Raw genomic sequence first — 20,252 nt, 5'->3', positions numbered from 1 at the left:
GTACAAGAAAAAATGTAAACACTTTATTGAGACACCCAAGCCTTGAGATATGCAACACTACCTTCACTGCAATGCAAATAACGTCATTGTGTACAGGAGGAGAGTATTTACTTTCAATGGTAGAGGTGGCTGTATATTTCCAGTAATGAACAAACAGCACCTGTACTAGAACGTATGTTAGCATATAGCAGAACGTTCTCTCCCAGTAATGGCAAAAATATCTTTAACATACCTATAGTAAAGCTGACCCCTTTCACAGATGGTTTAGAAATGGGTTTTATATTTCAAAGTTGTTATACAAGGGACTTAACATAAAAGAAGAGAAAAAAAAAAAAAAAAAAAAAAAAAAAGTACAAAACACTTAAGAAAATGTGTCCTGCGATAGGAAGATAGGCTGGAATGACGCCAGTCTAAGAATGCCAACTGCCTGGCAGTCATGCCGAATATCTTCTATGCTTTCATTTACTGACCTGGAAGAAGCTTTGATTTTATGAAATAACCGATCCAGGACAAATATGCAGCAAATAAGAGTATTGAAGCCAGAGACAGCCAGACATCAGCACATTCAAAAAAGAAAGCTCAGCAATGCTGGTTTACATTGCTGTACTGTACACATCTATGATTTCTAGCTTATGCTCTGGTTATGCAGAACCTTAAGGCAGAATTCCAACGACATCTAGCATTTTTTTTTTTTTTTTTTAAATCCAGCCATTATAAGCATACTAGGAGACACATATTACGCTTCTATAGTTTGTATTTTATATAAAAACGAGCCTTAGATTTCTTCTTCTTGTGTGTTCTTGCTTGTGGGCAGGGGAAGCCCACAAGGATGATTTTCCAGGATATGGTGCTGCTGAATAACCAGCATGCACCTCCCAATCTCGCGCATTATGCACATCGCAGCGGTGGAAACTTCTTTGGTTGCCATCACAACGGGCGGAGGAAGTGCCCGCCCAGTTATGGCAACCTAGCCCTCAGCGCTGCCCACTGACTCCTGGGAAAGGATGACACATTTCCCAGGAACACTAGCGAGCACAGGCGCCAAGGGAAATGACGTCAAGCACCACGGAGAGGAAGTGACAGATTACAAGGGACACCATAGCAACAGCCGTGAACGAGTTGATGTTGCTGATGGATTTTATTGTTGATTTCTGTAAAGTTCATTTTATGGGTGGAACTCCGCTTTAAAGTAAAGGCAACATTTTTGTTTTAGATAGAGTGGAGATGGATTAGAACACTGTCAGGTTTACATTGCTGTTCCCATTAGGAGGAGATTTAGCCTCGATTGGTATTGCATGCTATTACCACTGAATGTGAAAGTAAAAAGAAAATCCCAAAATTTTGAGTTGTCCTCAAAAAAGGAATAGGAGGGGGAATCTACCAATGGGGGCACTCATTCTGGAGGCCCCAATGGTTCCCCTAATTTGCAGGGATCTCCCCTCACTTCCCATTTTGGTTATGAGACAGGAAGTGCAGGTAAATCTACCCAACCGGACACAGATGTGAAAAAACAAAAAAAAAAAAAAAAAAAAAAAAAAAAAAAAAAAAAAAAAAAAAAACACACACACATAACACCACCACCACACACACAGGGCGCTTTGCCTATAATTCTACTTTAAATCAAAGACCAGCTAACTATAAGGCTAGATTAACACTATTGCAAATTGTTCTATAGAAATCACACCGCCTGTGTCAATGCGGAAAGTGAATCTACTGGGAGTGGTTTCATAATTCTCAATCACCTGCTGCACTTGCAGGGCTCCAATGTGGAAAGTTGCAGGATCTGCTTCCCTTTAGATGCGATTTCCTATTGGGAGCATCTCACCAAAAATGACATTTTTGTTGCAGGGGATGCCACAAATCTGACTTGTATCTTAATGTAGACTTCTGGGAAAATCACTGAGCCAAAAACAGACAGGCAGACCTGATTGAAATGGCTGTGTAAAAGGGACCTAAATATCAGTTCAAGCCCAAATAAAGCCAAGCATTATTTCACTGTATATCCTGTAGAAGTTAAATGATTATAGCACAATTTAAATTTGAAGTTGAAACGAGAGAACACATTGTAAAGAGCTGAATATCCCCTATTAAATGCATCAGACAGAGCATTCTAAAGAAAAAACCTTTGCGCAAATTCAGCAGTACTAGACCAACCAGAAACAGGAAACATCAGGACGACAATTGCTGAGGTTTTATTTTATTGTTGGTTTTAGTGAAACGAAAGAAACATACAGGAAGCACAGAATCCTGGGCACAGTTCTTGGCACCAAATGAACCCAAGTTACATGACAAGTGCACTGCCTCTAATCATTCACTCACTCAGGAAGACATGAACACAAAAACAAGCCACGCTTATACTTTTTTTTTTTTTTTTTTTACAGTCCAGCAACTTCTCTATCCAGCACTTCCAGTCCTCTTCAGGCAGAACAACAAACACATCATTCTGCCCATCTGTCGCTGACATACCTCTTAGGTTAAAGGGGGGGGGGGGGGCAGCACATCAGAGAGGGTGGGCTTACAGTACTCCAGGACTGAGTGGCACATGCTGGGAGGGTGAAAAAGACACCTGGTAGTAAACGGCCCCCCCGTTTTACTTACCTGAACCCCTTCTTTCAGTTGTTGGGACGCACTCTCTACAGGCTTCTGGCTCTTGGATAGATTGATAGCAGTGCAGCCATTGGCTCCCGCTGCTATAAAATCCAATGACGCCGGGGCCGAGCCCTGCATTCGGTGGCTATGGACGCTGAAGGGAGCGCGCTCGCAAGGTAACCCCCTGAGAGAAGCGCTTCTCCGAGGGGGTTATCAGATGCGGGGTGGAGCCACCGGGGGACCCCAGAAGAGCAGGTTCAGGGCCACTCTGTGCAAAACGAGCTGCACAGTGGAGGCAAGTATGATAGGTTTGTTACTTATTTTTAAAAAAATAAAATAAATTACCCTTACTTTAAAGTGGGAGTTCCCTTTTAAACAAAACAGGGCACAATTACAGTGCTGTAACCTCTGAAAAGAGAACCACAAAAGATTTTCAGCATGAACAGCAAGTCACAACACATCTCTGCCGTTTTAATCTGGGGGAAGGAGGATTTGTAGTTTGAGCAGGCATGCACTCTTGTAACTTGGTAACGCACTGTTGGGCTGTAAGCCATGGACCCATAAGCAATACATTTTTAGCATACTGTTCAGACTGTTAACTGGTAGCGTAAAGGGAGACTGACTTAAACCTGAAAGGAACATAGTCATCATTTTTACATTTACAAGTGATGTTAGGCGACTTGTACCTGTCCAGCTAGTCAACGAGCTATAGTGCCTTGAAAAAGTATTCACACCCCTTGACATTTTCCACATTTTGTCATGTTACAAAAAAAAAAAAAAAAACAAACTTAAAAATGTACAGCATCTCACAAAAGTGAGTACACCCCTCACATTTTTGTAAATATATTATATTTTTTCATGTGACAACACTGAAGAAAAGGTCACTTTGCTACAATGTAAAGTAGTGAGAGTACAGCTTGTATAACAGTGTAGATTTGCCGTCCCTTCAAAGTAACTCACACAGCCATTGATATCTAAACCACTGGCAACAAAAGTGAGTATACCCCTAAATGAAAATGTCCAAATTGGGCCCAAAGTGTCAATATTTTGTGTGGCCACCATTTTCCAGCACTGCCTTAACCCTCTTGGGTATGGAGTTCACCAGAGCTTCACAGGTTGCCACCGGAGTCCTGTTCCACTCCATGACGACATCATGGAGCTGGTGGATGTTAGAGACCTTGCGCTCCTCCACCTTCCATTTGAGGATGCCCCACAGATGCTCAATAGGGTTTAGGTCTGGAGACATGCTTGGCCAGTCCATCACCTTTACCCTCAGGTTCTTTAGCAAGGCAGTGGTGGTCTTGGAGGTGCGTTTGGGGTCGTTATGTTGGAATACTGCCCTGCAGCCAAGTCTCTGAAGGGTGGGGGATTTTGCTCGGCTTCAGTATGTCACAGTACATGTTGGCATTCATGGATCTCTCAATGAACTGTAGCTCTCCAGTGCTGGAAGCACTCACGCAGCCCAAGACCTTGACACTCCCACCACCATGCTTGACTGTAGGCAAGACACACTTGTTTTTGTACTCACCTGGGTTGCCACCACACACGCTTCTTGTGCATCATCTTTAGAAGAGGCTTCCTTCTGGGATGACAGCCATGTAGACCAATTGGACGGCATATGGTCCGAGCACTGACAGGCTGACCCCTGACCCCCCCCCCCCTTCAACCTCTGCAGCAATGCTGGCAGCACTTATGTCTATTTCCCCAAAGACAACCTCTGGCTAGGACGCTGAGCATGTGCACTCAACTCCTTTGGTCGACCATGGTGAGGCCTGTTCTGAGTGGAACCTGTCCTAGTAAACTGTATGGTCTTGGCCACCGTGCTGCAGCTCAGTTTCAGGTTCTTGACAATCTTATAGCCTAGGCCATCTTTACGTAGAGCAACAATTCTTTTTTTCAGATCCTCAGAGAGTTCTTTGCCATGAGGTGCCATGTTGAACTTTCAGTGACCAGTATGAGAGTGAGTGACGACACCAAATTTAACACACCTGCTCCCTATTCACACCTGAGACCTTGTAACACCAACTGAGTCACATGACACCGGGGAGGGAAAATGGCTAATTGGGCTCAATTTGGACATTTTCACTTAGGGGTGTACTCACTTTTGTTGCCAGCGGTTTAGACATGGCTAATGGCTGTGTGTTGAGTTATTTTGAGGTGAGAGCAAATTTACACTGTTATACAAGCTGTACACTCACTACTTTGCTACAATTTAAAGTGTCATTTCTTCAGTGTTGTCACATGAAAAGAGAATTAAATATTTAAAGAGAAAAAAAAAAAAAAAAAAAAATGTGAGGGATGTACATCACTTTTGCGAGATACTGTCTTTTAGGTGATAGAGCAAAGTGGCACCAATTGCCTTCAGAAGTCACCATAGTAAATAGAGTCCACCTATGTGTAATTTAATCTCAGTATAAATACAACTGTTCTGTGAAGCCCTCAGAGGTTTGTTAGAGATAAAAAAAGGGATAAAAGTTAGGGGAGGTTTAAAAGCAGGGTTATATAGAAGTGTGTATATATATATATATATATATATATATATATATATATATATATATATATATATATATATATATATATATATATCTTTGAATCCATCATCTGAAAGTGGAAAGAGTATGGCACAACTGCAAACCTTCCAAGACAAACCCTTCCACCTAACTGTTAGGCCGGGCAATGAGAGCATTAATCAGAGAAGCAGCCAAGAGGCCCATGATAACTCTGGAGGTGTTGCAGAGATCCACAGCTCAGGTGGGAGAATTTGTCCACAGGACAACTATTAGTTGTACACTCCACAAATCTGGCCTTTATGGAAGAGTGGCAAGAAGAAGAAAGCCATTGTTGAAAGAAAGAAAGACATAAGTCCAGTTTGCAAGAAGCCATTTGGGGGACACGGAACACATGTGAAAGAAGGTGCTCTGGTCAGATGAGACCAAAAATGAACTTTTTGGCCTAAAAGCAAAACGCTGTGTGGCGGAAAACTAACACTGCACACATCACCCTGAACACACCTTCTCCAACGTGAAACATGGTGGCGTCAGCATCATGGTGTGGGGATGCTTTTCTTCAGCAGAGACAGGGAAGCTTGTCAAAGTTGATGAGAAGATGGATGGAGCCAAATACTGTGGCCAGCAGGAATGAGTTTATTTTTGGTATCAGTGGGAGTAAACAGTGTCCCATCTGTGGTATTTTGGGAGGGGGGTGAAGAGTGCTCTACTGATGGTGCCAATGGCAGAAATGATGCCCCACTGTTGGTGTCGGTGGGCAGAATAGTGTACTCCATCAGTAAGATGAATAGTGCCAAGGGCCAGATAAAGGCAAGCAAAGGCCCACATCTGGCCCGGGACGCAGTTTGAAGACCACTGGTTTAAATGAAACCATATTCATGTGTTAGAATGGCCCAAAGTCCAGACCTAAATCCAATTGAGAATCTGTGGCAAGACTTAAAAATTGCTGTTCACAGATGCTCTCCATCCAATCTGACAGAGCTTGAGCTATTTTGCAAAGAAGAATGGGTAAAAATGTCACTCTAGATTCGTAAAGCTGGTAGAGACATCCCCAAAAAGACTTGTAGCTGTAAATGCACCAAAAGGTGGTTCTATAAAATATTGACTCGAGAAGGGGGGCTGAATACAAATGCACGTCACACTTTTCAGATATTTGTAAAATAAATAAAAATTGACCATTTTTAAATGTTCCTTCCACTTCACAATTATGTGCCACTATGTGTTGGTCTATCACATAAAATACATTTACATTTTTGGTTGTAACATGACAGAATGTGGAAAATTAAGGGGTATGAAAATGTTTGCAAGGCAATGTATGTCCTATTAGACACTAATGTCTATGAGATGCCATGCATGGTTATTTATGCATTAATATGCATTAACACATAAAAAAAAGAATTTTTTTTTCAAAGAACCAGACATAACTACTGTATGTATAGTGTGGGACTAAAGCAAACTGAAGTCTCATCTCCACAGAGAGCAGAGGTATCCACTTGTAAGGAGCTGTACAACAAGTCTGAGCAGGGTGGAGACTGAAAACATCCTTCTATATACAAAGCTGGCATTGCTTTCAAGGAGGTCACGTCAATGATAAACCTATCCAAACCTGTACTTATGACACATGTACTTGGGCAGCAAAACCTAAACAAGGAGGATTGTTACCTTCCCTATATAAATGTGTTCTGCAAAGCATTAAACGTGTATGTACAGGCAAAACACGGTTTTCTCGGTTTAGACAAAAGTAGGAAAAAAAAAAAAAAAAAAAAAACACACGCAAGAAAAAACAGCCAAAACCCCTGCCCGTTGAATTTGCTGTGTACTACTGGGGAAAGTTCCCTCCCCTTCCTGTCCCAGGAGATACAACAAGAAGTTAGAGGAAGTCTCCTAAAGTGAGGGGGAATTCCTTTTTGACAGGTGTCTCCATTGAAAGATTTCCCCCTTGCCTGTTTGGGGGACAAAAATCAAGAAATTTGGATTTACCCCCACTTTTTGGTTGACATTACAAATAGAGGGGTGAATTTCCCAGAAGGGAACAGAGCCAACAAAATCTAAAACAAAAGGTTTCAAGAGCTTGCTCGCACTACATCCATTGGCTTGTGGTTAATCTGCGCAGATCACTGCAGGCTCAACACAAGGGCACAGAAGAAAAAAAGAAAAGCAATGCACTGCCCCTCATCACCTACACAACCAACACAAGTCTGCATGCTAAAAAAATAGCCCATTTTAGCTCACAGACTGGTGACAACTAGATCTAAAAAGATACACTTCAATAGTTGCGACAGTATGGAATTTAAGATATTTAAAGGTTTCATCTTTCTAACTCCATCACTTATAAGCCAGAACCCCGCCTAATGCTTGAAATTCATAGATGCAAAGCAGCTAAATACTGCAGAAGTTTTAAATACTTTTAACAGGTCACACTACTGAAAAACCTTGCAAGTATAATAAATATCTGAATAAAATGTAAGTTTCCACATCAGACGAGAGAACAGCATGTATTTACTGTGAGCAGGCTGCTGTATGCAGTGAAGGTCTACTTGGAGGAGAGTGTGAGACACATAGATAAGTGATGTAATATCAGATGAGCTCATCACAGATGGGAAACACCTAGTGCTCTGCCACTGCACTGTGTCTGAACTCTTCCATCATTTAAAGTGGACCTCTCGCCCACATTTTTTAGTACAATTTTACCAATACTACAACCCAAGAATGAGAAGCTACTGAAAATGACCACAAAACACTTGCTTATATCCTATGCAAGGAGATATAACTAAGCGTATGGGAGTAGATCTAAATATAAAGCTGATTAAAAACAAAAACCCCAACTTCTGGACAGGCCGAACTCAAATTATTGTATGCCCAGCTTAAGGCCGGCCATAGACCGTTCGAATCTCAGTCTGTTCAGCAGGAACCAAACAAGATTCAAACCATGTATGGGGCAGGCCAAATGTACCCAAGATGATCGATCAACTTGGGTAACACCAGTCTGCCGGATTCTACATGCGATTATCCCTAGGAGCTGTTTCACTGTTCTCCTGGCAGGGACGGCTTCCCCCGTCTAGAGAACACAATGGCTCAGTGGGAGGGACCCTGTAGTTGCAGGAAAAATTTGCTTAGTCTATGGCTGGCCTAACTCTTCATCTCCGCTGCATGTCAAGATTTACCAAGTCATGCACCTGTAAAGTTCTATAAGTTTTCAGTAGATTCCACAAACTGACCAAAATTGTAGGCCACTTTTTTTTTTTTTTAGGGCTAGTTTACAATTGAGGCAAGGACTGCCACTCCACACGGTTGCGGTGCAGCTCCATTCACTTGAACAGGTCGTGTTCAGCAGGAGGTCATGACCGAAAGTAACAGGTAGAATTCCTGTTGTACAGCAGTAAAAAATACACCTCAGCCACCTGGGTTTTACTGCCTCCCAACGGCAAGTGTAAACGAGACCATAGTTCTGACAAAATTTCAAGCAGAAAGTGATAGGAACATTTTTATGTCAAGCCTTGCAGCTAGATAAATCATAAAATGCAAAGATTAGCGCAAAGCTTTCTTAGAGTCCTTGCACACAAAAGATGTATAAACATTGGATCTTTCTGGCAGAAAGTTCCTTCCCAAAAAACAAAAATGGACTGTATAGTGTGACCATTTACACACGTATATCCGTGTGAACATTCTTCTAGCTACCACAATGCCAAGTAAAGGGGAGGTGTGATTTATACATTATACAGAATTTATATAGCACCATCTTGGGGGGGGTGGGGGGTGGGAATCAGTACAAATCACAATACAGAAGGGACGAGAGGGCCCTGTGCATGGAGCCAACAATCTAAAAAGGTAGGGGGAAGACTGTATAAAAAAAAAGTAATAACTGCGGGGGATGATCTGATGGAGGTGGGAGGGGCTTCCTTGAATAAGTGAGTTTTCAGGGATTGCCTAAAGGCAGACAGGGTAGGGGCTGACCAGACATACTGGGGTAGGGAGTTCCAGCGGATGGGCAAGGCTCTGGGAAAGTCCTGGTGGAGGGAGAGCAATATCTGCAGATAAGGTTGGGGATGTAGCTGGGGGCAAGGCTGTGGATGTCCCTGTATGTTGTGGTTAGTATTTAGTCTAGCAGCAGCATTCATAATAGACTGAAGGGGGGGATAGCCTGTGTAAGGCTAGGCCAGTGAGGAGAGAGAGTTGCAGTAGTTGAGGCAGGAAATAATCAAGGAGTGAATAAGTTGTTTTGTGGTGTCATTAGTCAGGAAGGGGCGAATTCTGGAAACGGAGGTTAAGGCAGCAAGATGTAGCCAGTAAATGGATGCAAGCACGTGTAAGGTACGCAGTTCCCCCACCCCCTTCCCCACAGATCTAAACATGGCAGTAGTTTAATCGATATTTACGTGCCCGTGTAAACCGACCCACTGAGCTACCTTCATATCAGCAAAAAATAAATAGCAAGAGCCCTTATTAATCAAATACACAACATATTGGTAATAAAAGATCTATTTTGTGGGCTAAGGAGGATAATGCAGCAACATAAAGTTAGTTTTCTTTAAACAGAGAGTAAACATGTATCCCGTTGAAGTTAAAATGAATGCAGAATTCCTCGCCTAAGGGAGATGCTGGTGTCCTCAATTTCTTTCAGAAAGCGGTCAGCGACTCAGAGTCCTGGGGCTCTATTCAGCTGAGCACTTTTGTTTGACTAGATGCTGAAAACTGACTACGTGTCTTATAATAAAAAAAAAAAAAAAAAAAAAAAAAGAAGGAAGGAAGGTTACATGGTTAAAGTGGTCCCCCCCCCTTCTAAGTGAGCTATTCAGCGCATACAGGATGAAGAAATCTAGGAACGCTTTGAGGATTTTTATATAAACTGTACAGACTGACTTGTACAAATTTATCTAACTTATTTCACATTTATAAGACTAGTGCTTGGGCAAAGAAGCAATCTTAGGTTCAACATACAAAAAAAAAAAAAAAAAAAAAAAAAAAAGGTACAATCAACTTTAGATTTACGAAAACTACATAATGAGGATTAACCTAAATCTGTCCAGTCAGGCAGGTCCTTGCACTAGATATAGGTTCGTAGATCTAAAATGGAGATTATACAGATTGTAATGTTTGTGGTGAGCTTAAATCCTCATTTACCAATTCAATGCTGTTCACCACTCCTGCGAAAAAAAAAAAAAAAAAAAAAAAAAAGGATTGCAAAGGTTGCGTTTGGTGGTGTTACTGCCTGTCAGATGTAACCGGTTGTACAGAGTGTCGCACCACCACCGTGTGTAAGGCCACTGGCTACGTTAATTGGCCATGGTACGGATGTTAAAATAGTGGCTCACCTGCCTGTTTACTGCCTCTTGGACACTTTTTTCTTCCCAAAATAATTGGGCTTTAGCATAACTGAAGGATTGGTGCTTAAAAACTGCCATTTCTAATATCACAATGCCCTTTAGGCAACACCAACCCAAACTACTACGTGGCTTGAAGTCTGCATCTCCCTTGGCCTGCTCAGCATAAGGAAGTCCTTCCCTGGAACCTCATCCAGAAATTCAAGGCCTTCTGAAAAAATCGTTTCTGCACATGAACAGATTGTTCTAAACTACCAGTCCTTCACTGAGCTGGAAAACCAAACCAGTACATAATAGGAGGAATTTCTGCCGCTTTAGCTGTCCCATTGACTACATGTTTACTATCCCCAGGACATAGCACACAAGGGTTAACCCTTCCATAACTGGGAAGCATAAAGTAGTACAGCAATAAAACAGTAAGCATACAAGTTTTGATAACGTGAAAAATCACTTTCAGAAAAATTTTATGCAAACACGTACTTACTGGGAAAAAAAAAAAAAAAAAAACCCACAAAAAAAACTGACCTTTCATGATACACTTTAACTGTAGTGGATTATGAAATGCCACCAGAAACAAGATGATAAATTTCATGAAGAGATGATATCCTTGAAGCAGATCTTTACCCAAAATTAACTTTCATTTTGCCCTGCCTCCTTTCCCTCTCTCACATGTGTATAATAATTTTATGTATTTTTTTTAAATGTGACTTTTTGTGCTGCACTTCTGAATATCTCACCTAGGGAAGAACATGCCAATCCCCCTCCTAGATATGCTGCAGGGCTTCAGGTCCTGGCAGTGTTCTATGGCACACCTATGCAGGTTTTCCCTGCGCTCACGCAAAGACAGACTGTTTCCAATCACCAAAACTGCTGTGTCTGCACATGCTCAGTAAATTCCCCACATGTCGAAGGGTTCTCCCAGGACCTGCAAGCCAGGAAGAGCCATTCAGCACATTTGCACACGTGACAGAAAAATGAAATTGACAGATCTGAGGGGGCAGAACCAAAACGAAGGGGACTAAAGTTACTCTTTATTAAAGTGCATCTAACTGCAAAAACAAAAAATGTGATATACTGCAACTTACCAATCCTTGGATGTTGCGGCTACATTTATTTTCTTTTTAAGTGTTTGTTCCTTCATTTTCATATGGTCAGTAACATATGACCAGATGGCTACACTCACTCCACTGTATGTATGGAGGAGCAGTGTAGCCAACCTTGGACAGCAGGCAGCATTGTCAAACTCTGAAGAGGGTAGTGCTAGATGGACTTTTAGAACACAAACTACAGCTAAACTCCAGCTACTTAAGCAGTTGCAGATTTTTTATTTTTTGGGACAAAGGTTTTTACAGAAACGAAGAAAAAAAAAAAAAAAAAAAAAAAAAAAAAAAAAAAAAAAAAAGGAACCCTTTGTGTCAGTGTTAAAGTTGTAAATATTTTTTTTTTTTTTTTTAACTTAATACAGTCTCAACATTAAGGCAAAAAAATATCTTTTAGTAGTAGCTCCCCCTGCAGCCCCCCCTAAATACTCACCAATCTCGGTCCAGCATGTGCACATCTATAGCTGCTCTTCTACCCTCTCCCCCATCCCACAGGCTGGGCCGAGAGCAGCGTGGACGTGTCTGGCGGTGGCGGAGCTGAGTCGGGCTGTGTGTCTAAATAGACGCAGGCAACCTGGCATGCGATCGAGCGTGCACACAGAGCATCAGGGTTGTTCTGCACAAAACCATTACACAGAGCAGGTACGTAGTAATTCTGCAATTTTTTTTTTTTTTTATTAAAACAATCTAGGATTTTAGAATCCCTTTAAATAGTTTGTCTCAACCCTTTAAACTGCCACGTGTTAAAAAGCCTGCCGGGCAAATCACATGCGATGTCTGTGCGATGCAAATTCAGCCATACATATTGTATGGCTGAATTTGTAACGCATTCAGACCAAAGTCGTGCAGGACCCTTTTTTTTGGTACACACCAGAATCGGATTGCATGGGAGTTCACACCCATGTGATCCGATCCCTGTCCGAATGGACAGTTTGCATTGCGATATGCGAACTGTTCTGAGGGTGTCATTAACTTTGTATTGAAACTCCCAGCAGTTTGCATATGGCAGTGAGAACTGCCTATGCAGTGGATTTGCAGGGTTCCTGCATCGCACCAATGTGAACCGAGCCTCCAGGAGAAGAATCAATTGGCCAGGTTGGATTTTGCCACCCAATACTGTTCCAATGAGAATAAAATGCAATGTGGGCATGTACATCCACCAACTGCTCAGAAGATAAATTTTGGGCCACTTTCCAGCTATGTTAAAGGTGAAAATAAATAAAATAAAGAACCAAACACCCCACAACACTGTTAAAAGCCTCTGAAAATCTGCAGCTCGATATTATTATTGATATCATGGAAACCGGATATATAAGACAGATGACATATGCAAGCAACAAAGTAAATTATAGGGAACACACAGCCAGCAAAGTAATTAAAAGGAAAAAAAAAAAAAAAAAAAAAAAAAAAAAAAAAAAAAAAAAGCACAACTTGTATGTGTGGAAAGCAATCATAGTAATTACTACATTAAACATCAAAGACCAGCACATGACACTCTTGTGGAACATCAGTCTAGTAGTTCCTGCAAGAAATGGAATGGCCTGGAGTTAAGTCGATTGACAAGCAAACCACTAAAAACACACATACATGAATCGCAAGGATTCAGGCACTCTTGCGACACACAAAAACACTGATATTACCTTGCAAACCTTTCGAGTTTCCTGTCTGCATAGGAGGAAAACAATTTATATGTTCCAATTTCAAATGTGTATTTAATTGGTTGTTCTGCTTACATATTCATTTTACACCATATTGCACATAAAAAAAAAAAAAAAAAAAAAAAAGGCACTAAAATACATGTGCAGTAATGCAGGGCTTGATAATTCTCCCCTCCCCCCATCACACAGGAAACAAAGTCCCTATGTGATGTTTTGGTGACAGGTTCTCTTTAAAGACACATGCAGGGTCTATGCAGATCGCACTGCATTACATTCTTTCCCGACCATGGTGGCCGGGGAAACTGCCAACGAGGACCCAGAAGTGACATCATACACCACTTCCAGGCCAGGAAAAAGATGGGGATGCAGCATCTGCTATGCCGGTCCTGGTTCCGCAGATGGGCAAGCAGAGCTGGAATACACAGAGATGGCATTTCACCTGTATGTGAGGAAGCAGACTGTCAGGTTGAAGAACCCCCCCCCCCCCCCCCACACACACACACACACACACACACACACACACACACACTTCCTGCCCAGCACCCAGAACTGCATGTCCCAGGCAATAAAATTGTGCATCTCTCCAATAGTTAATGAGCTGACATAAGCCTAGGCGCCGGGACACAATTTCCAATAGCGGTGGTGACTTGGGAGGTCAAGCCCCGGGGTAATGTGCATTCTTATGTGTTTAAAGCATACAAAATCACTGTTTTCCCCATGTACCTTTGCAGTAATGTGCATTTTTCTGCACTGGATAAATGCAGGTTACTGGTGTGAACAAGCCCTTAAAAGCTTGTAAAATATGATCAAATCAAAAGCAATATTACGGAACTTCAGCGATGAACAGAAAAAAAAAAAAAAAAAAAAAAAAAAAAAAAAAACCCACACTCCCCAATAACAAGCTTTTGGCTATAGATACACTCCAAGGTTTTATGCACACAGGGCTTTTCTAGGCAGATTACATGCCTAGCATAAATTTCCTGGTGATTTCCAGTACCCAGAGAGCCTTGCTGTATTTAGCCTGGCATACAAGTGAATGGCTGGTTGCGGCCAAGTAAACAATGCTTTTTTTAAGCGACATTCTGGTGTGTATAATATATTATTTATATACACATACACACTAAATGCAGGTAGCAATGACCTAACCAAAAAGAAGCAATCTAAAGAGCTGTTTACCGAAGGATAAGCAGTCATTGGAAATATCAATATGCTAAAGCCTTTCAATTGCCTCACAGCCCCAAGTAACCATAATCTCATGGCAGTCATGAGTCAAGGAAACAAAAATGCAGCAGGAGGCAGCAAAGATGCAAATCGAGAAAGGTGGGACTTTATATGAAGCTCATGATACATTAAGTTACATATACAAAGAAATACATCCATAACATGGTGCCACTTTCTAAATTGGTATTAACTAGTAACATGTTTACAAACAATGATGTTCATGATAATATTGAGGGGTCCACCAATATTCATAGTTGGGTCACGGAAAGTAGATTTTGCTCAGGTGCTCACAAATGAATAAGTAAAAACACGAGAAAAACCTCCAGAATGTCATGCATGAAAAATTACAGTGTGGACGCCTACATCTGTCTTAAATTACTCAAACATGGGAACAAATCACAGGAGAAATAAGTGGAGGCACAGCATGCTGGAGGCATTCAGGGAACACAGCCCTGTCAAAAGGGTCCATTAGAATGTAAAGAAATAAAACAAGTCTTCTAATTACAAAAATCTGGGTCACTATGGGCAAATATAACACTTTAATGATGTTTGAATGTGTCTTGCAAACCGTTGCCATTGGTCTGGCCCAAAGCACCCTATAATCCATACACTGTGGCATATGCCCATGGCACACCATGGCATCATGAATAGGAAACCGTGGGGGACCAGCACAACATTTTACATCATCTGCCCAAAAAGCAATGTGGAGGTCTACTACAGTCTTTATGCAGCCATTGGGTTAAACAATGGAAAAAAAAAAAAAAAAACCCACACCACACACATACACGCATGTTTAGTATATTGGTAATGAAATTAGGCTGACTAGACAACTGATGACCATTATTAAGGCAAGCTCCAGACAGTCAGCTGTCTTTCTAGGAATGAAGAGCAGGTTGTCTGCCAGTCTAAAGCACTGGGACCTGCCAATGCTTCTAGTGTGCCAATAGAATGAATGCGTGTATTCCCAAGAGTGTACACTCTGCTGAGGTCTCCCAGAACCTCCAAGTGCATATAACCAACAATTCTAATGCCGGAAGTGCTCATCATCATATCGAAGGGAAAAATCCTGATCCTTGCCTTAAGAAAACAAGAGACCCCTAGACAGTTGATGGCGATAGTTCAGGTTGTTCTAATTATTTTCCAGATTTAGTATTAGTAGGATCAATTTAGAGTTACAGGTTTTAGAGTTGAAGTCATCTAAACTTGGGTTACCAGAATTTAAGCTTCTAACTAACTTGAATTTTACAATTGATTTGGTATTTTAGTCTCCAAAACACCACAAACGTCCCAAACATTTCCTAAATAAACTTGTACATAAAGGAGTATTAAACACAACAAAAAGCAAACAAAGCAACTATGTGCAGTTTGCTTTCAGTTAAATATGCGCAAGCCAAGTAGAGTTGCCAAAAATCTTGAAAGGAGCCGACTGTCAACAACCATTAAAAGAAATATTAAAGAATAACTCCACCTTTGTTGAGAGAAAAAAAATCCCCTCTAGGTGATTAATGTACATTCCAAGGATTTTAACAAACTTTGCAGCAAATTCCTACCTTTTGTTATTCTGAAGAAATAGCCGTTTGTGAAAAATGAATGTGAGCAACTTCAGAATTATCAATCAGCTGCTGCAATTGCAGGGCTCTAATGAGGAAAGTGGCAGGGTGTGCATCCCTTTAAAAAAAAATATTTCCCTTTGGGAGTATGGGATGCCAAAAATCTGACTTGTATATTAGTGCAGACTTCTGGGGAGGAAAAAAAAAAATTCAATAAGCCAATCACTTAAGCAGGAAATAATATTTCTTGGAGGTGTTCTGTACACCATCTGTATACAGAACACCTCCAGGTAGCCATATTGCTCTACATTTCACAGAAAATTAGAGCGCTGCAGATGAAAAAGGTGAGGCAATTTTTAATAAACATTCGATTACAAAATGACTTGTGTTACAATTGTATAGGATAGATATTTTTTTCTCCATGAAAGTGGAGTTACCCTTCAAAGCTAGTGAGTGGCATTCTATTTTTTGCAGCACATAACCAAGCTTCTTTGCATGTTAGAAAATTATTTATAAGTGTATATATTCTACTATCAAGAACTAACTATACATTTTGAACAACTCAGCCAACAAAAATGTTTAAAGAGGCATTGTAATTTCCAGCTTGTCCCCTCACACACTCAAGACATGAGTCATATCTGACACTGTACAGCTCCAGTTGCCTTGTATACAATATGGGCACATTGAGAAGGTAACATTATTGGGCCACTATGTGGCTGACGTATACACAGAGGATTAGAAGAGAGGCACACACAGGGATACGCCAAGACACAGCTGCATTTAACCCTACCCGAAAAACAGACACACGACCAGCAAGAAACTAGATTGCGGTGTGCTATGGCGTTGGCAGTTTGCACGATCTGGATCTGGGGATTAGCAAAAACCTGAATCTGAATACTGTAAATGGAACTTAATTATGTCCTAATTGCTACAACTAGATTACATAATAAATGTACACTGTGCTAATGGAGTAAAGGGCAGCCACAATACACTTGTTATAAAAGGTGGGTGTGGATTCTCAGGAAATTGCCTATTGTACTTTCAGCTTTGTTTTCAATAGTAAATTAAGCTGGTTTGTGATCATTGATAAATGGGCTTCTGGCATTGTAAAGGTCCAAATGTTGTCTAAGTAGACTTTTTGGGGGCAGTATTAAAAATCAGTCTTGGGGGGGCGGGGGAGAGAGATAAATAAAAAGCCTCACTTGACCCACAGGGATTGATTTATTAAAACTGAGTGCAAAATCTGGTGCAGCTGTATATGGTAGCCAATCAGCTTCTAACTTCAGCTTGTTCGATTAAGCCTTGGCAAAGAAACCTGGAAACCGACTGGTTTCTATGCACAGCTGCACCTGATTTTGCACTCTGTTGTTTTAGTAAATCAATCCCTAAATGCCACGGATGGAGGAATCTGCAATGCTGGCTATTCACCTGAACAGCGACTGCATCTGATTGGACCATAGTAAATGCAGTTACTGTTTGGTCTGTAATTTTCGACCAATGGATTTATGTTGTGGTGCCAAGGGGGCTGGCCACAACTAGAATTTTGGCCAACTTATCAGGAATCAGGCAAATTTCGATCTGCCTAGGACCAGAAATAGGCTGCTTTCACACAGGTGAGTAGCGCACCCTTCAATTTCCAGTAGCGAGACTCTGAAGATTACTGAATGGCTGTATACACACACACACACACACACACACCTGCGACTGCTCAGCCCATACAACACAATGCAACAGGCCAACGGTGGTCACAGCTGACTGTTTGCTCACAATCACTGCTGGCTGTGAGAAGCTTGTCAGCCTGCCAGTGTACTGTATGGGCTGAGTGGTCGCTGCTATTTGTAGACACCTGTCATTTCAGATACATGAAGCTGAAATGGGGGGGGGGGTAAATAAAATCGCAGTGCGTATCATTTGCCATACTTTAGTCTGATCAATGCTTTCAGATTGCTGCAGCAGATAAGCTGACAGTTTCAGTAACAAAAGACTACATTTGTTTCAGAACAAGGAAAACCTGTTGAATCAGTCATAAAAAAAAAAAAAAAAAAAAAAAAAAAAGTCTGTTAGGATTCCAAGTTCATTAAATTCGTTTCTGCAAATGACAAGACGGCTAAGCTACAGAAACCCCCTGGAAATCTTTGTGAACACCACCTGCTGCTCCTATGTAACCTCAGTGACTATTTAGGCCTGCTTCACCATTGCCTGCAGTAATACACACTGTGTGCCTCAGCTAGAGTTGCCACCTCACCCCTTTAAACCCGAATCACATATGAATTACACAGGTTCTGTGGCTGATTTAATGCAGATGTGGCACCAAGTGAGTTTAATTACCACCTTAATCAGCCACTAAACCTGTGTAATTATGTGTTCTGTTTAAAGGGATGAGGCATCAGCGGGTAGGGGTGACCTTCATTGTACAGTGAGGTACCTGTGCTACAGCACCCCCAACACATGACCATGTCTTGCTGTGCTCCAAAAAAAAAAAAAAAAACACCACAAAAACGGTGTGGCACAGTTCTTGATGCGTTTATGTGTTGGCTGGGCTGCCTTTAGTCTAGGTTTATCTACATAGGCCCAGTGTGCTGCATTTCACAGCCTGTTCACGTAAACACTTACAGGTAAAAGTCCCCAACCGTTTTTTTCAAAACACTGCCGCAAAGTGCTCCGGGACCAAGTGGCTTTGCGCCCCTGAAAAAAAACACACACCGTTTTCTGATGTGTGGGGGTGCCAATAAGAAGTATTCTGCTAAAGAGCAGTGCGTTTTGCCTGAAAGTTTGGGAAATGCTTGCGATCAGCTTACGTGTAAACCTGGAACCAGGGACTCTTTTACACCAGGCGATGTATAGTGCGTTTTTAAAAAAAAACGCAGTACAAATGTATAAAGCAAAAAAATTAAAGAATTTCAATGGGTCTCATTTAGGCTCCGTTATCATTAGTCCAAAGTTGTGTGATTTCCGCTGTGACCTTTACACTGTATGCAACTCAAGTCGCATCAAAGTAATGCAGGAAGCTTTTTTTGGAGCTGCTGTGACTTGAGTCGCAATTAGAAGAGTGGCCATTAAAATACATGGTCTTCGACTTGTCACGTCGCACTAGTAACAACCATTGCAGGGCATTTAATATGCACTTTTTTGCTTGTGAACACATAACAAAAAATTTAAAAAATAAAGAACGCACATTAATCGCATGATACCACACACAGAGAAGCGCACACTGAATGCAGGGATTGTGGTGGATACCAGTCCTTACATAAAGCAGGACACCAAATACCATGTAAGAGAGTACAGAGTGGACATGTGAGATGTACAGGGCACACAGCTCATCAATAATGGGCAGTTGTGGGTGGAGCACTGCCATCATCCCATATGAAGCTCACACAGGGGACGGATGGATGACGGATGGATGGCCCCCTCCCTCCCTCGGTGAATACTCACATGCTGGCCCCTGGCTCCCTTCCACGGGCTCCTCTTGAAGGAAGTCTTGGCGGTGAAGTAAAACTCCTCGGAGTCTTCCTCCAGACTGCTGTATCCGCTGCTCATAGTGCTACTCCACGTCATCTGCTGCCGATACACGGCTCAGCACCACATGCCTTCCACCCGGCCGGGCTGCTCAGTGCCCTCCTCCTCCCCCTCCCGGGGCATTACACCGATACACACACACCACACGAGGACAGTCCGGGGAATACCACACCATAGAGCGGAGCCCGGCCGGGTGACAGAAGGAGCTGTACTGGAGAACTCTCTGTACGCCCACTAAAGCGCTGCCGTCCGCACCGTACTGGGATCAAGAGATAAACTTCCTGCTCTTCGGACGCACAGCTCCACCTACCGGCCACAGGACCGCCTACTGCACTGCACGCTACAGGTGGAACATCCCGCCTACACAGTACAGCTCCACCTGCCGGCCACAGTCCCGCCTCCTGGGACGGCCCGTACGGGTGAACAACTCTCTCTATACAGAGCACAGCTCTGCCTATCAGCTATACCCGCCTTCACTAGACCTCACCCTACAGGTGAGCACTACTCCTCCTGTATACAGAGCAAAGCTCCACCCACCGGCCATGTCCCACCTCCTTTACCAGACCCTACAGCATATACTGTATGCCAAACACAAGGGCTGCCAGGCCTTCTCATGTGACCCTCACACCCAGTTTTGCAGCCTGAATTCTGCACCCTGTACCTGGCACACTCCTGAACCCTGCACCCTGTACCTGGCACACTCCTGAATCCTGCACCCTGTGCACTCCTGAACTCTGCACCCTGTACCTGGCACACCCCTGAACTCTGCACCCTGTACATGGAACACCCC

At 42.2% G+C, this 20,252-nt stretch overlaps 1 protein-coding gene across 4 annotated transcripts in view; it reads right to left on the bottom strand.

Annotated features, from left to right (window-relative positions):
- RASSF3 (Ras association domain family member 3) overlaps nt 1-20,252 on the bottom strand; it is a 242,160-nt gene that overhangs the window by 58,323 nt on the left and 163,585 nt on the right. Inside the window, exon 1 of one of the 4 annotated variants that reach the window (XM_073620118.1) lies at nt 19,379-19,746. The exons of the other annotated variants lie outside the window; for them this stretch is intronic. Coding sequence (XP_073476219.1) covers nt 19,379-19,501 — 123 coding nt within the window. The 5' untranslated portion in view covers nt 19,502-19,746. Of the gene's footprint in view, nt 1-19,378; nt 19,747-20,252 lie in introns of those variants that run through there. 4 annotated transcript variants of the gene reach the window in all.

The sequence above is a fragment of the Aquarana catesbeiana genome, linkage group LG03 (genome assembly GCF_042186555.1).
Source record: "Aquarana catesbeiana isolate 2022-GZ linkage group LG03, ASM4218655v1, whole genome shotgun sequence".
In the NCBI taxonomy this organism is placed as follows: domain Eukaryota; kingdom Metazoa; phylum Chordata; class Amphibia; order Anura; family Ranidae; genus Aquarana; species Aquarana catesbeiana.
Note: the sequence above shows the minus strand (reverse complement) of the source record. Positions and strands in the feature narration are given on the sequence as shown.